Genomic DNA, 18,718 nt, shown 5'->3' with positions numbered 1-18,718 from the left:
GTGAATTGATTCACGAGTAGACTTTAATATAACTGGAGGTTATGCAATAACCATGGTTATATAAAGGATATGAGTGAATCAATTCACCAAAATACCCTTCTAGCTTGTTAACGGCAGAAGGAGAAAGTATTACCGAATGACGCCTAGACGACAGCGCAGGTATTTATGCCCTCGGGGGAGGGACGTGCGCTGCGTCATGACGTAAAAGCCCGTTCTAATATCATTAGAACGTGAGTGTATAGATTTCTTCTGTCTTACGTCCAAGAATGGACATAACCCATAGTGAATTGATTCACTCATATCCTTTATATAACCATGGTTATTGCATAACCTCCAGTTACTTGATGTTATCAGTGCTGTGTGTGTGTGTGTGTGTGAGAGAGAGAGAGGGTGTCTCTCTCTCCACTCATGTCATATGAGGTGTTGGGTGTGTAAGACGGGTCAATGTTCACCTTTAATCTGCCTGAGAGGTAGTCTCGCATAGCCAGGAGATTGGGGATCTCCTAAATGGTCGCTAAACAAAACTACTGCTCTGAAAACAAATCATGCCACCGTCCGTCCTAATGTATTTATCCGTGTTTTAATTAATTTGCTATTTCTGTACGCTACCATTGTACTGTAAAGTATAATACAGAGCTTCAGTGAGGGATATTTCACTTTTAAAAAAACGTTGTCATTTTATCGTCTACTCAGGCTTATATGAACACCCCAGACAGTATTTAAGTTGCTTGATTCAGTATTTAGATATTTGATATTCATTTTCGCTGCCCCGCCCCCTTCCTATACAAAACCATTGTAGCTTCAAACTCTATTTTAAAGGGGAATACCACTCATTTTCAACATTTTACTATGTCATTAATACACCTTAGAGCTGTTGTGTGGAAATAATAAAAAGGTTCTGTGTTTAAATTCTGTGTTGCATAGAACTGGAGGTCTGAAAAAAAATCATTAACAAGGTGAAGTACATCTTGATGATGTCATCATGATGTACTTCACCATGTTAATGATTTTCAAGCAGCAAAGAAACTACAATGAATGGATTCCTATGGGGTGCACGCTCATCCGTCCCCACTCCCCATACTGGGAAGGACGCAGACGTTGCCTAGCCAACGGGACCAGGCTACAGGTTGGTGCTCAGCGTCAGCCGGTTGGTTTTGATATAAAGCTTTATCACCGCTATATCGCTGCCTTGGCACGCAGCGGGGAATCTATCACGGCGATATTGCGCCTATGTGGCACTAAGCGTGTTAAAATGAATATCAAATATCTTTTTTTAAAGATATATTTTGGGCTTTTTCTGCCTTTATTGGTTAGTGTACAGTATGCTGACAGGAAATGGGGAGAGAGATGGGGGGGGGTAACATGCGGCAAAGGTCGTCGGGATCGGGAGTCGAACCCGCAACACGTCGTCAGGCTGGCTTAGCAGCCTAGGAGCCCGGACCACTACACTAGCTCAAGTTAATAGCCACCAGGATATAATCACTATTGTCAGCAACAGAATGTGGAGGGGTGTTGTCCATTGGGGTTTTTCTTTTTTGACTGCTAGTTGTTTTGTTTTGTTTGTTTTTCTTGTCTTTCTTTTGTGTAAGTCATGTGTATTTTGTATGCTTTATTGTAAAATCATTAAAAAACTTTGATGACAAAAAAAGAAGAAGTTAATAGCCACCAGGAAAAGAAAACAAACAAATCAAGCTTAAGCGATATGCCTCTCCAGGTCATCTCCCTTCTCATTCGCTACGAGCCATCTCATCCACGCCCTCATTCCCACAGTGCAATTCAGGCGGCCTTCTTTTTCTTTTTATATAATTTTTTTATCCCACGATTTTGTAACCCCTTTTTCACCCCTGTGTCAATTATCTAATGTGATCCTGGGCTCTACACACCCTCCGTCAACCTAGTCGCCATATATGGGGGACATGGGGAGAGCAACGGACTCATGCTTCCTTCATGCCTGAGTGTCCAAGTTGCTCCTTTACACCTGACAGGGGGAGTTTCCCTGGTTGGACGTAGCGCGTGGAAGGAACACGTTATTCCAACCAGTTCCTTTCCCCTCCATCAGGCACCCCGGCTGGCCAGGGGGAGGCAGTTTAGAGACCAGGATTACTGCATGTTTTTTGTGAGGGTACCTACCCTAGGGGATACGGGGAGAACATGCAAACTCCACACAGAAAGGCCCTTTCGCCAACCCCGCCTCGGGTATGGGCACTGATGACGCGGAGGAGGAAACACGCCACCAGCACCCACAGTGTCCCGAGCGGGAATCGAACCCAGGACCTTCTAGCTGTGAGGCGACAGCACTACCAACTGTGCCACCCAGGTGGCCTTCTTAAGCACCCTCAGCTCAATCATTCTTCATGCTGAGCTGTCAAAGCAGCTCTTGCGGCATCTACGTGAAAATTCCCCCACGGGGTTACGGGATATTATTGTATTGTTTGCGATTGTGTAGATCAATTGTGTTGAATCATGCGTTGATGTGTTATTACTGTGTATTGTTGTTCATGGATTATTGTATCTTTGGCTCTGCTCTGGGGGGGGGTCGTTGATATCAGAGCTGTGTCTTGGTGCACATATAATTGGATATATCATATCAGACCTGTGTCTCGGTATGCAGATTATCTGATATCACATGAGCAGAGCCACACCGCCATACTAACATGCAATAGCTTTGCAATAAATGGTTTATGGTCAATCTGAGCTGAAGTGTCTCAATGAACAATCAAAATATTATATAGTATATATTGAATACCCTTTGAATTTACACTATGGGGAAAAGTCCTAGTCAACTTCAGAATATATATTTTCATGGTAAATGCTAAATGGTGCATTTAATTGGAGGCCATCGATATTGTCCTTTTCTTTTTGCTGAGGTTTGCGTGATCTGCGCAAAAGGACAGTTTGGTGTTTTAAACATTATGTTATAATTTAGCTATCGAAAAATAGCAGATCTACAAGCTCATAGCGCGCCACCGAGTGGCGCGCTACGAGCTTGTAGGTCTGCTATTTTTGAAAAATCGTGAAAATATTTATTTCAGAAAACTGGAGGATTTAGAAGGATTTTTAAAAATGTTGAGGTCAGGCCTAAATGGGTCAAATGATAAGGGACAATATCGGTGGCACCCAACTGTATACAAGGTGCTTTAAAATAGAATGCATTGCATCCAATCCAGTCACACACATTCATACGCCGACGGCGGTGAAAACCATGCAAGGCACCAAACTGCACATCGGGAGAAATGAGGGGTTCAGCGTCTTGCTCAAGGACACTTCAACACCAACTCTAGTCAACTTCAGAATATATATTCTTATTTACGGTACTTTGTAGGTTTGATTTTGGCTTTCAAGAAGGGTGTACCAGATGAGCAGAGGCCTACCTGTACTCTCTGCACCAGCAGGACAGACTGCGAGTCATTCTGGTCGGCCTCCAGGATGAGGTCCGTCAGCTTGTGGATGATGACGTCCAGCGGTCCCTGGTCCTCCAGAGGCTGGCTGAGATCCAGCTGGAGATGCAGCCAGAAAACCAGGGTTACACAACAACACGGACACATTCTATTGTATTAATTTATGTACTTTTTCCATCCAAAACCTCTCATGCTGCTAGGAGACAAGCCCAAAACCTTGTACACATACTGTCAGCTGTTGTTGGCTGGTTAAGATTATATTTTAGTTAGCTACAAGATAATGTAGAGTCGGGAGAGAGAAGCCCACACGATAATGTCTCCCATTATCGCTTTTCTCTCACCATAGTATTGCTTGACAATATAAATGACTAATATTAACTATCTAATAATCATTTTAAAAACATGTATTTGTTATCCATGAATCAGAACAGACAAACCTGGCATTCATATTTTCCACACACACACACACACACACACACACACACACACACACACACACACACACACACACACACACACACACACACACACACACACACACACACACACACACACACACACACACACACACACACACACACACACACACACACACACACACACACACACACACACACACACACACACACACACACACACGACAGAGTATATTAGTGCTTGTCATTTTGTAAAGAAAGAGGACAAAGACCAACTTTCATAGTTCATACAAAATGTGATAGTTCTTTCTGTAAATGACTTAATGCCACCCCCATCCCCCACCCCCATGAGCCATCACAAGTTGCCTTGTGGCTCATAATTAGCAAACTCAGAAGTGCCAGTTCCCAGACTGGCACTTAGTAGGAAGGAGAATTGCCAGGCTTTAGATGCACAATGGCTCCTGTTCTGTTCTGCTGGGGTCCATGCAAGGCCCAAATCACAAGGAGACCCTATTGTGATGCTGGCTGAATGTGTCCAGTCAGTGGGATGAGAGGGGGCGGGGGGGGGGGGGGGGGGATGAGTGAGAGAATGTTTAACGTTTCAAATCACAAAGTGTGGTTGTGACTGTTTCTAATATATTTTCTGGCAAACCTAGAAGGTCCAAACTGTATATACTGCAAGGCAGTGGAGGAGTGAATAATGAGAGAAAGTGTGTGTGTGTGTGTGTGTGTGTGTGTGTGTGCGTGCGTGTGTGTAGCCGTCAATGGGCTTGCCTCCAGCAGAGTGGCCGTGCATTTCTTAATCGAAGAAAAGGCCGGGCTAAAGCAGGGCTATTTTAAGACAGCCAGAAATCAGCAAAAGAAAAAAAATGACCACACTACAGAAAAACTGCTGCGATATGGCTGGGGTCTGGGGAAGCCCTGTTTCTCTCACTAATTATGCTTGAACTGTGAAAACAAATCCCAACATAGCAATACAAGATGTCACTGCATTACACAAGATTGGTTGTGGGAGATGTAGTTACAAACATTTATCCATACAATTGCCTAGTCAGTGCACAGTCAGTAGTGTGCATTTGATTCCAGGTAGACTGTTACGTAATGCAGCTGTACACCCATTCCTTACCCACACCCACACACAGCTAATCAGCAAATGGGGATCTGCCTAACAAAATATAATGCCGTCAGTTAGCCCGTCTACAAACACAGGTGGAATTCAGGGAGGACCCCATAGTCCTTTGTTTTGCCCAGACGCTATGCAAACTCAGAACAAATACACCTTAACCACACAGATGTGGATCAATGGATGGCTAAGACAAGAGCACGACATGAAACTACAGTGTGCGCTTTATGGCTTTAGGAGGTGGTCAGAGCAACAGTCAATGTGCATTAGTTAATCATTCTGAGAGGTGTGTGATGGATGGATTACCAATTATTGTACCCTTGGTCATGCCCTGAAAAGTAAATTGTACAGGGTTGGTAAGCCTGTTAAATATCAATCAACTTTAATGTCAAGTTCTTTATCAAGAAAGATTCCAACTGGTGAGCATGCAACATCCAACTGCAGTTTCCACACAGGCCAGTTGAGAAGGTCAGATGACATTAAGCATCGAGTAAAGGTGTCAGTCTTATCTAGAATCTGACATGCTTTGAGGGTTTGAGCCTCTATTACACATGATTGACCAACCTGTACGGCATACGCACAAAGATGAGAACACATCTTCAATCCATTTAGACCGCAGCCACTTAGGATCCATCATTACTGCCTCTGTCTTTACTTTCTACGCTATGGAAACACATCCTCTAGTCTACTTCTTACTTGCAGTCTCTCCAACTCCATTCCTATCACCTGTAGCGACATGCCTTAAAACTTGTTCACAACCACCACGACCACATGCAAATATGCAGCACAAAAATGTAAACAAACAATGTAATAACGAAGTATTGAAAAGATAAAGGGCCCAACTCTAGTTAACCTCCTGCAGCCTACACCCACATCAAGCATGCCATTTGCACAGCAGTGTATGGACTCTGATGTGAAAGGCCCTTTGGTTTAAAAAGGTTAGAATAACACAGTAAACGTTTCAAGTGAGTCACAGCGTCCAGCTGTCAGGGCACAGAGATATGCTGGATGATGAAGAACACACATTGCCATGACCATAATAGTACAGAGTTTAAAAGTCAACAGCCATAAACATCTCTTGTCATATGTGGAGTCGCTGTAATATAGGCACTGCTGTGACCACCAATGGAGACCGGCCCATTCTACAGCAGCAGCATGAGGGGTAAGGGCCAGGGGACACGGCGGGACATGCACTGGTTGGTAGTAGATGACTAGATTGGGCTTCGACCATATAGCACCTAAGTCTGACGTCAATATCGGTAGAGGGCGCAAATCCATGGGTTCGTGTACTTTTTATTTGCATTGTAATCCCCATCCCCATAGGGGGATTTTGGATCGCCTCATATAATAACCGTTTGAAAAATAAACATGTCAGTCCGGCCGTTTCACTCATATGGATATGAAGAATCAACTGACTGAGAGAAAACGCTATTGTTACTGCTACTGAATTAGTTATATTTTCGCTAGAAACAGACTGTATAATATATGAGTGACTGACTGTCGCAAACGATACAGAGACACCTCCCTGACAATAACGCCGAGACAGCTTGTTTATTTTTGGACCACAATGCTTATAGAGCGTCGCAGTCCCGCCTCCTACCCTGGACCAGGAAATTCTCATAGACATTTCTTAAAGTATTTATTTAAAGACGGTTACGCCGCGGACAAAGCCAACTCGAGTCGTGACAACTCATGACAACACAAACAATATTTTGGACCAAACAAATAATTAGAAAGAAGAAAAAAACGGCAGGTTACAACACTTTTTGTTGTTTTTCTTCTTTGTAACACTTCGGTGCTCTATAGAATGGCAACAGTCCCTGGTTTTCGTACTGTGTGTGGCCCTGTGAGGTAGAGTGGGGATGGCAGGGGACTTGACCTTGCTCCACTGAAGACGTGGGCTTTTAATGTCTCACACACACACACACACACACACACGCACACACACACACACACACACGGGTAAAATCCCATTACAAAGGACACATGCGGTTGGACGCTGCGCTGTTCCCGTGCACAGACCATGTGACCTCGCTCTTAAGTTTGTCCAAAAAGGCCGATGGTAAAGTCACAGATGCTGCGCTAAAGTCCAAAAGCAGAAATGTCAGCCGACGTCTGTGGTCGTTCCTCTGGGACAGTGAGCTAGCGGCGGGCCTTGGGAGTGATGAACGGCACTGAAAACAAACTGGGTCCTAGAGGGAGCGACGAGGTCAAGGGCGACATATTTTCGGCTTTCCATGTTGTTTCATGGAGGGATCGTGCCGTTCCCCAGGGAAATCTAAGATAGTTTTGATCTACAGAACCCATACAAGTGCACATCAGTTCTGTAATACAATTGTGTAATATGTGTACAATTGTAAAGGGACACAAAGACTAACCCGGCTGTGCTATTGGCCTTATGCAAAAGTCGTGCGAGGGTTGAAAGTCCTCATCTCTATCATCTATGCAAGGTTTTGCTACATGCAATGGATGAACACTACAAAGCTTGTAAATCGATCCATTTATATTTGCACCAATTTGATAATGTGTGTTACACAATTTAACTCAAGACTGAACTCTTCCTGTTGGAAAGCCAGTCAAGACTAGACTCTGTGAGCAGACAGCCACATGATGAATGATTTATTTTGGATGACGATGTGGCACTTGACACCCTGGTGTAAAAGGTAAAAGAAATATGTGCCTAAGCCAAATTGTGGCTGCTGGCCACAATTCACATAAGGAGCAGAAGGAAAGAAGCCTCAAGGTGAATTCCCAGCTACACCCTGTGTGCAGAGTCAAATTGGGAGCCAATTAGGCTCACGACCTCCCTGGAGCCCATTAAGTAATTAGACTTGTCTCAATGCTGAATCACTCTCCGTTTCAGTGGAAGAACAGGCTGCTAAAAAGGAATTTGCCTCTCAGCTTTCAAAAGTGAACATACACTTCACTCAGACAATATGACAGGTAGACGTCGCTACTACTTTATCAATGCTCCAAGTCTTGATGGTGAAATAGGTTTGAAATAGGTTTTCACGTGAAGCAAAACAAGCGCTCCCTTTGCACATCTCGGCCAATCACAGCAACTGAGACTGGAAGATTTTGTTGGGAACAACGTACACATAGAAGGCAAGCCAAAGTTCATGTGGCAGAAGATTGGGGGGGATTCCTACTGTGGCAAGTCTTTGATCTGATCATGTATAAGCAAGGACTGCCTCAACTCCATGTTGTAGGGGTATTAACTGGGTTAAGGTTATGGCTAATCACAATGTTTCTCCTGCAAAGATCCCTCAATACCAGAGGTTGTTTATTTTTATGACTTGGGTACAAATGTGCAATTTGAATGAAGCAGGGCAGACAAGGCGGCACGTGGTGACATGATTCCACCCGAGATGGAACACTATTCATGTATTGTAATAAAATATTGACAAGGCAAGCAACCCTTCCTTATTATGCCTGAGTCAGTATTGGTAAACACACGTAATGGCTTTGTTATGGTGATTGCTTGTAGACCCCTGTCTTAAGAAATGTCTCCATCATCTCTGTTCAGATTGCTGTTAAAGGTTAAGCCATGTAGCTGAGGTTTGTGGTCTTAAGACCCAATTTAAATTAAGATAAGAAATTCAAAATATCTGTGCTTCATTAGGGAACAGTGGAATACTACAGAATGTGTTCTTAAGAGGCTCTTATCAAATGTTGGTCTCCACAAATTCAATCAGTGGGCAAGATCCAGTAACCTTCCGGAAATTTGGATTCCCGAACACTTGGCATACAACAATAATAACTCAATAACATTTCTTACACAGTCCATTCAAAACAATGGCCATCTGCCCTGATGGGCTTCACTTGCTTTGAGGGCACATTGGCTTGCTCCAGCCTAAGCCTGGTGGGTTAATCTCATCAGCTCTGTGACAGACAGACTAATAATATAAGGAGTACATGGAGGATGGCTCTCATGAGCTCAGGGCAAATGAGTCAGTATTGATGAGGGTGTGCGGCTGTGCCAATCTTTTAGGAGAGGGAGTTAGAACAGAGTGCATATATAGTAGTAGGTGACTGAGATAATGACATCAGAAAACAAGAGTGTAACCAGTGGTTCTCAAATGATGTGCCAAGCCACAATGGGGTGCCTTGGAGTTTTATAACAATTATTATTGCAATATATACAACTATATCACCAGTTATGAATTAGGCCAAAATAGCTCATCTACAAGCTCACAACACGTTGCAAAACACACTGTAGATGTAGGCTATTTTCGTTATGAATATAGGTGTGCCTTGGGAACTCATTAAAAGTTTGAAAACCAGTGATGGAGACTAAAGGCAGTGTTCTGTATGAAACTTAACCCCTTTAGACCTGAGGCTGATTCTAAAAACCTTACCTAATGTTTCTGATTCTTATTAAGTAAAAACATTACACCCGTGTGAAGTGAGGGGTGCTCTTATCTCTCATTCCGGCCAATCACAATTTGCGTTCTCACCTTCGTCAATGTTTGTGTTTACACAAACACTCAAAATTGTCCATTCATTGTCAATGGCATTTAATGTTTGTGTTGGGACAAAAAAAATGGTTACATAGCCTACACCAAAAGCTGGACATAGGAGGGGCTATCGCCCCTCCAAATTTATAATGATGTTGCTACATGTATAGCAAAGTGGTGCTCTTATCATCACATTCCGTGCTCAGCCAATCAAATCATCACAAATCTCATTCCGCCCAATCACTTTTGGCATCTTCACTTTTCTGCCCTCACTTTTATCTTCAATATGTACTTCAATCATCAGCCAATGTTTGTGTTCCCACAAACCCTCAAAGCTGGGCATAGATGGGGATAGCGGCCCCCCAACAACTAGTGAGACACAGAGGTAGCTCCCGGATTGAAACGACTAGGTTGCAACAGGTCTAAAAAATGGGTTAATTTAAAGAACATACTTCTTGACTTTCTTTGTGCATACATGCAGATAGTTTCCCACACTTAATGGAAATATAAATGAGCTCCCAAAGGTTGCCAGATTTAGCCATGATATGCTCAAAATAGGATGATGTCATTAGCTAGTGCCGAGCCCTCCAGAGGTTACAAATCTATCTATATATGACACAGTACTCTGTTCCAATATGGTCCAGTGAGTGCAATAAAAATACAAATAAATCACATTCACTAAATAAATCTTTCATTTAAAAGAGGGTGTCCCAACATTAACAAACCCACATTATTATAACCTTTACAAAATGACCGCCTTGGATGTAAACAGAATCAAACAGAATCAAGCTCATAGCACTCCACCGAGTGGCGCGCTACGAGCTTGTAGGTCTGCTATCTTTGAAAAATCGTGAAAATGCGTCACAAATCTTTGAATATATATATTCTTTCAGAGCGAACGTGTTTTTATTTCGATGTCAGGCCTAAATGGGTTAACTCCTTCAAGTGTACATAAATGACACCGAAAGGATTTTGTACATCCTCAAAGTTAAATGAACAAAGGTTGAGTTGCTATCTCCAAGGCTGCCATGTCTATCATCAGACCACAAGGACAAAAGTGAAGGTTCAGTGACTGACTGGGTCGGACTGGATAAATGATCCGGACAAAATATTCCAACAACAATCCTTCCTATAGGTTAGGTCAAGGTTTGCTGTTTCATAACATGAACCCCCCCCAAAACAAACAACTAGGCGGCATATACTGTATCTTACTCACTATTTCAGGGTCATATAAAGCACTGAAGTCTGACGAAATGTACGCATCCTATCTGGGTCACATTATTTCCCCCCGTTCTGAATTCCCATAGACATGGTAAATATTGTCATCATATAAGAACTGTGTTTCAAAAATAAACAAATTGTTCCGGCGGCTTGACTCATATGGATTGGATATGAAGCATTAACTGATGGTGAGAAATGTACTAATTTTACCGCCGCCAAATTAATTAAATTTTTGCCAGAAACGGAGACTGTATCAAGTATGAGTGGCTGAATTCTGCCTTTAAGAACGTTTCATGAATCTGACTCGACTTCTTTAGGAAGACATTTAAGAAAACTTACAAAGTCATTGGTGAATGAGGCCCACTATTGCCGGGACAGTTTGTTTAATGTTGTACCACAATTCTTATATGGGACGATTCTAAGATGTTATTTTCCATAGAGAAAATACTTCCATGGCCCAGAGGATGAGTGAGTGACGTCAGGACTTCAGTACTGCAAGTCCCATAATATTTTCCTTTAACCACTAAAGCCCGAGCCTATATATTTCATTGTACAAAGGATAGCAAAAATAGCTCATCTACAATCCCACAACATGCTGCATTGTGTTTGTGACATGTCGCATTGTGGAGCTTGTACATAGACTATTTGATTTGAAAATTGTTGAGATGTTTTAGCCAGGTTGAAAGTGATTAATATAATAGGTGGTGGTGACAAGCTTTATGCTTAGCATAAAGCCTTGCCCAATGCCTAACAATGGCAACATTTACAATGGATGCCACTGTCTTCCCCGTGAGATGCGTTGTCTGTGACACTGCAGCCACTGACTAGCTCATCTGATTTCACAAGCACAACAGGAAAAAAAACCTTGTGAAACCTGCAGGCGTCTGTCATTTGCAGTGACAGCCCAGCGAAAGACAATGGGTATCCCTGGACCTCTTGAGATCTTGGCGCTGACACAAAGGATACACTGAAAAAAATCCTGAGTGTTCATTTAACACTGGGACCTTATTTCTTTCAATGAAGGGCACTGAATTGTGGCACAGCAATGCACCGAACGCTCAGAATGTACAAACTACCAAAGAGTATTCTAGCGCTCTCAGTGCGTAGTTTAGCTCCCGCCCATTTTATTTCACCCTGGCGTCCCTATTTTGCCATTATACGTACAAATGTTCAGTATTCCAAAATGTTCTAAATGCCATTTAAAATGGCAGATCTACACGTGTCTATCAGGATACGTGAGCTTGTAGATCAGCTATTTTCGCTATTACACAACAAAGTACTGTACTGTATATAGGCTTAGGTGTTAATATTGCTTGCACCCAACACAACTCTGGTGGTTGATGGTGTATCTAAAAGACAAGGCCGCACACTCGTAGCCACGATGCAGGATTTAAACCAAGGTTTCGACCTGGAAAGGTCTTCTTCAGGTCTTCACTCCCTGAACACCTTTCCTTAGTTTAAATAAATCCTGCATTGTGGCTACGAGTGTGCGGCCTTTTCTTAACTTTGACTTATTTACCAAGGTCAGCAGCAGCACCTCATCAATACTGGTGTGTGCCCTTCTCCTGTTTGTTTGTGGGGTAGTCATCCTTAACTCGTGGGTGTGACCGTGTTTGTACATCATACATTATATCCACAGGCTAACATGCACTGTATATACCATAGGACGTCTTTTAAAATTACTGTTAGTCTTATCCATGCTTTACGAGCTGCTTCACAATTAAAATGCCTCTCGGGATGGAAAGAAGAAACCAGAGACTTTTTAAATGTCTCCTCTAATTCTTTCATCTTGAGCTCTGTTCTAAAGATATCTTTAGAACAGAGCTCAGGGAACAGTCCCAAAGTAAGCAGGGCTTTGTTTCTCAGCGCCGAAGCCTTCTCCTGGGAGCCGGACCAGTAGATCCTTACCCATGGCCAGTGTGGTATCCAGAACTTGAACGCAATATGATGTCACTGCCAGCCACTGTGAAAACTGAACAGATTCGCAGAGCATATTTCCTGAACTCACTCATGGTCCTATTTTTGAGGGGCGCTCATCAAAAGTGTTTCCCCGTTTAATGGACGGGAGGCAAAATCTTCTGACGCTAATAACTCTAAATCTAAATCAATGATTCCAATTCTAACCAAGGATTGTGTTTTTGACGGCCCATCGCGGTCCCGACGCTAGTAGCGTTAGAAGTAATCATGCCTCGGGTGGTCAGCGATCCTCCCGCGGGTGTTTTGGTTAGATGCTATGCTATCTGCACAATTAAGATAGAGTCCTGTGTCACCTTGAATGGGCTCTGAAGCTGCAAATAGCTGGGCTTTTTGTAGTAAATCGGTGTGATTTACTGGCTCCAACGGACCCTGGGCTCGCAAGTGTTAACAAGGTATCCGTAAATAACCTATGACATGTCTTGTCCATTTGTCTGCATCAATTATTTTTTACAAAGGTCATGGTCGTTATAAAAATGATGTCTGTTCATGCCTCGTCTACTCAACTCTCATAGATTCCAGTGGATTCTGTCAACGTCCGGTCCAAGGCTTTGTCACACTTCGGCTCCCCATCTATGCCATTAGACTGGCCCCATGAAGTGAACGGATATGTCGTAACTCTGTCGTAATTCATTGGCCAAGTTAAGACTGATGTATGATGATAAGAGTGGCCCTCACTTCACACGAGTGTGATGTTTTCTATCTACACCAAATCGAAAATAACCTACAATAATCTACAAGCTCACACAATGCAATGTGTTGTGAGCTTGTAGATGTGCTATTTTTGTCCCAGAATAGGAAGGGCACAGGTGTTCGCCAAGCCAGGTTGCTTACCCATGGCCCGCAAACTTTGGAAGGCAGTCTTAGCCAGTTGTAATGGGATCTGAAAAAACTGACTCCTAGATCTTGATCACATGACCCAAGAGATAATGTGTACCGATTTATGTGAGTTTTGTACAAAAGTAGTAGCAAACGGTGCGTTTTGAAGAAAACACAGTATGGCAGAAAATGTAATGTGCACAAATGGAGCCTATAAGTTGCGTCCTGATCCAAGGAATCCACACATGTGTTGTCTCATGGTGGAGCTATAACAGGCTGAGATTTGAAAAGCAATTGGGTGGAGATACTTTCTTTGCCTACTGGGAGTGCTTGTAGCATGTCATGCAAAACAGGCCAATTGTAATCAATTAGAATAGAATTAAAAAGAAATTTAGAATTACAGATACATCTTGATCACATGACTACAGAGAACAAAACTCGGTAGGAGAAGTAGAAAAGTGTAAATGGCGTGGGAAATGGGCGCTATAACAGGCAGATGTGACAAATTGCTGCTGCTCACAGAGGGACAGGAGTGAAAACATCTCAGCCACACCTTCGGCCTGGCGAAGACAATAAATGAAATGAATGAGTTGGAGGAAGGCGTGTGTGTGTGTGTGCTCAACAGTGGAGAAACCAGTACTTGTTACACTCGTTTTCCTTCTGGTTCTTCATTTTAAATCAGCCCAGTGAATTAAGCCCACATGTTGCCCAGCCTCAAGCTTTTACTGGTGATACGAACACAAATGGACTTCATACATACTAAAAGGTCTATGACACGGTTTCCCAAACAGTGGGTCGGGACCAATTTGTAGTGGCCGCGAGTAAATAAAATCTCCTTTTTTCCGTTCCCTACATTTAAAAAATATATTTAAAAAAAAGATTAACCAAAAAAGCACAACTTATCATTTAACAACTTCAGACATTTTTCAAAAGTATTTAAAGAATAAAATCTACAAGCTCACAACGTGTTACGCGTCATGTCTATCTGCTCTATGATATGTTAGATGTAGATAAACTGCTTCTACAGGATTCCACAAGGTGCCATTCACACCTCACATGCTATGAATGCCTCTATGCATGCATTATGTAACCATTGCTGTAATCTTGTATATTTACAAACACAATCAATGGCTACTGGGTTTACAATACATAAGCTAAGCTACACGTAGCAAGGGTTTGGGTTAAACCACAAGAATAGCACATTAACATAATATATTATCGGATTGTGATCTGCTGTGATAGGAGGATATCAAATGGAACACAACCACCCGTATTTCTGCATCGAGTGATCTTGGTACATAGAACTTGATTTGTTGGAGATTCTGACTTTCAATTGTACATTTAGTTTTGATTGTATTGTTCCACTTTTTGCATTGCCAATGTAAATGTATGTTTTCTCATGCCAATAAAGCCCATTGAATTGAATTGTCAACTCACCTGAACAACTTCAATTCCTCTTTTCCTGAAAAAGACAAAAACAAAATAAATTGTTTTAATAAACTCATTGTATCCAAACAAAAAAACATGACGTCAATGATATTGAGAGTAGGACAACCCTTTTCTGCTAAAGAATACCTAATTATGTCAAAAATGCATGTACGTTTCTCTTGGCAAAATGGCACATTTTCACATGAAATCACATGGAAAACTGTACATAGTACATATGTTAGCAGGTGATCCAAAAATAAAACTATTATTTGAGAGATGGGAGATCAGAGTAACATTAACATATGACCATTACAGTTGAAATCCAAGATTCATGTCCAGTGTCAGCCACTGGCTTTAGCTCCCAGAGACGGCGTCGAAATTCTAAGCTTTGAATAAAAATCGGTTGCTTGGCAACCAGCAGATAATGATTCCTACTAACTACAGTTAACCATTTAAACCTTCTATACTTGTAAAACGGGTTGCTTGCAACGGTACTTGGTACGCTCCTTTTTTTCACTCTACACCAAATCTCTTTGCCAAAAATAGACGATCTACAAGCTCCGTTATGTTTGGTCAATGTTCCCCCCAGAATATGGATGCTGGGGTTCAAGTGTTAAGTCCTCAGGTGTTTGAGTAACAGTCTCCAAGCTACCAATGAAATGCATCACTACACAGACCACAACCGGAGATGTTATGCCTCATTTTTATACGCCAATGGTACTTGCCAACAAGAACTGACCTTCAAGCAGTTGCAATTAGCTTCAAGATTTGTTCTTCTCGGCAAGGGACACCATTGTGCAACAGAGTATAAAATAGATGTCTGCAATATCTCTGATCTTCTGCTGCTCCTTTCTGTACAAATAAATGTCCACTCGCAGCTTTCGATTGTACAAACGAATGCCTTGACGGCAACTTTTGCAGTGCACATAAGCATATCGGTGTACTGTACTATCAGGGGATAGGGGCCATTATGTAAAAAATATTTAGTTCAAGTGCAGCGCTTCTGCATAGTTTTTCTTTTTTGTGAGGCCTGTCAAGAAAGAGGGAGAGAGAAATTGGACATGTTTAAACCTGCTGGCTGTCAGGGAGCCATTAAGAGAGACCCGAGTGAAACGTGTTAGAACACAAACTTTAACCACTCAAGACCTACAGTATATACTGCCAGGGTTAAAGTGGTTACGAGAGCAATTCTTGCTGGGCAAGGGCCGTCAAATGTTATCTGTAACATCGACCCACTATATGGCCTCTGCCACACAAACAGAACAACCAAAACAATCAGCACTATACCAAAACACAGAAGAAGAAAAACCTGCTGCAAGGCAAAGGCAGCACATCTCTTATCGGTGGGGGATTCACAACAGGGACGACAACAAAAAAAAAGAAAACCACAAAAACACCATCACACAGCCCGTCCCAGTTGTTATGAGGTCACAGTCCCATGGTAACAGCAAAGCAGCCATTCAGTGCTTCACAACAATGTGGATATTTAATACTGCAGCTGGCCCGTTTCATGTGCTGTGAATGGGGCCTTTGGTTTCATCCCCTCTCTGATATATGGGATTGTCTGCTGTGCCATATTGTAGTACAGGTCAACACTATCAAAGTGATGGAGAGAAGACTCAACAGACAAGCAGCCCAGGGGCAGACTTTTTGTTTGGGCTCCTCACACAAGAACACGGAGATCTGTGTCAGCCTTGGTCTTGTGTGATTATGTCCATATTTGTCTGCTGGTATACTTTTTTATCACATTATGCTATTGTAATGCCTCAATTTCCCTTCGGAGATAATAAAGTACATCTCGTCTCAGGCTAAACGAGACAAGATACTGCAAATTACAATGTGGGACTTGAAATAAAAAAAACAGTGACAGTTAGTAATGACATACAGTATATCATGGTATGAACTTAAGCACTGGTAAGTATGGGAACTGCCATTATGGTACTGTATAGATATTTCACATAGCACAGAGTATTTTGAGAGCATTCATTGTGCAGTAGCAGTATACAATCAAATCTGAAGTGTTAATTTAACTTGACTCTTATGTATCTCATAAACAGTCATTTAAAAAAGGTACACAACTTGTCGTGATCATCCTTAAAGTAGTTGTATATGAAGCTACTTAAACTTGGTGACCACTGGGAGAAAATATGTGACCAGATTTGACTGAGAGACTGCCATCGCGCAAATTACAGCTTTTCACCAGAGGAGAAAAACTTTTTTTAATTAATTTTTTTCCAAAATGAGTTTATAGCACAGGCCAGACTCTTCACATACTAGAGCATGTCTGAAATAAGTGTAGCTAGGTGTAATGTTAGAGACCACAGAAGTGAACCTTTCAAGCCTGTTTTCTCAACTCGCTGTTTTCTGCTAGACATAACTCTATGAGCCATATCTCCAAAACTGGTGGGCCAAACTGAACAACCAATGTCAATTTGAAGCTATGATTCCCTGCTTTCATATGACATGAAAAAACGAAAATTCAAAAAAATCCAATGGCAGTCCCTCAGTCAAATTTAGTCACATATAATAATGCTGTAGTTCTATAGTGTGTCTGCCTCAGTGATTCAGTAAGTATTGTAGCTTCTGACTGAGAGAGAAGAGACCTTTGCAGTTTTGCCCTGATGGGAGAAAGTGACAGCATTTCCAAAGCAACACCCAGTGATGCTGAAGGCAGTACATTCCCCAATAAGATTCAGATAATAAAAAATAAAAACACAATTGTCACGGTAGATAACCAGAGCGACCACATTATCACAAAGTCCCCAGTTTGATTCTGGCTGGAGACCTGTGATGCATGTCTAGTAGTCCTTATTTTCCGGGCTCTCTACTAATCTAAATTAAATATTATTACTACTATACTAATCTAAATTAAATATTACTATTACTACTACTACTAATAACTCAACTTAACCTAACGCTTGTGGACACTTTGTCCACAACCAAATCGTCTTAGACATACAGTAGTGTGTGAGTAGGCTCTCAACACTCAAAGGACAGTAGCAGTATGCAAAAGTAAACAAATGCAAGATATATCCTAATATCCAGGAAGCCTCCGAGTGTGCTTATGAATGGACAAACATAAAACCTGGTGTGCCCGAGACTCTGCTGCACACTTCCTCAGACTAGCAGAGATCTCCATGTGTCCAGTTGTACAGGAACAGGCAGATCATACCACACAGAAGAACTCAGAATGTCAGATTCACCATATGCTGAGAGTGAGAGGTTTATGTGTCTAATATCAACATGATGATTTTTTGCTTTATTTAGTAGCCAGTGAATAGGGATAGTGGGCAAACAGAGTATGCTTTGTCTGTATATGAACATAAGCTCAATTGGTTCAAGAGTACTAATGAAGCCATCCTTGTTAATGTCACTAGAGACTAGACTGTAAAAAGTCCAATTGTTTTTCTCGCCTGAGGTTTAACAAAGGAGCTGACACTAATCCACAATAGCAGCCGTGGAGAGGTCCAAGTTTACAGTATAATACCAATGTCTCAACCGAAGTGTAGCAGAGAGATACCTCGGCTCTCTATACAGGGCCTTGTGTCTCCTAGAGAGACAGACAACAGGCCTTCTAAAGCAAAGCATGTCTATATATGGGAGCCATATATAGTAAGATGATGTTAACGTTTAGTTCCATTTTTGTCTTCCTCTTAAACAGGACTGTTTGTTAACATAGTATATGATATGGGGAAATATGTTTGAAAAGGAGAACTACAGTAGGAGTGAAAAAGAGAAATACAAGTGAAAGATGGATTTCATGAGAAAGAGATGGATCATGAATTTGGTTCAGATTTCAGAGCCTGCAACTTGCATGCTCTGTGTGTCCATTTTCCATGTAAAATAACATTTGTTATTACAGTGGAAAACACCAAATCATAA

General features: G+C 41.9%; 1 protein-coding gene across 2 annotated transcripts in view; it reads right to left on the bottom strand.

Moving 5' to 3' along the window:
* Positions 1-18,718, bottom strand: part of LOC306942493 (inositol-tetrakisphosphate 1-kinase-like) — a 52,224-nt gene that overhangs the window by 30,285 nt on the left and 3,221 nt on the right. For both annotated transcript variants that reach the window (XM_079528417.1, XM_079528416.1), the window contains exons 3-4: positions 14,846-14,870; positions 3,372-3,497 (exon numbers count right to left, since the gene is read on the bottom strand). In XM_079528417.1, coding sequence (XP_079384543.1) covers positions 3,372-3,497; positions 14,846-14,870 — 151 coding nt within the window. The remainder of the gene's footprint in view (positions 1-3,371; positions 3,498-14,845; positions 14,871-18,718) is intronic.

The sequence above is a fragment of the Electrona antarctica genome (assembly GCF_951216825.1).
Source record: "Electrona antarctica genome assembly, chromosome: 18".
NCBI classification, from domain to species: domain Eukaryota; kingdom Metazoa; phylum Chordata; class Actinopteri; order Myctophiformes; family Myctophidae; genus Electrona; species Electrona antarctica.
This window is presented reverse-complemented; position numbering and strand designations above follow the sequence as displayed.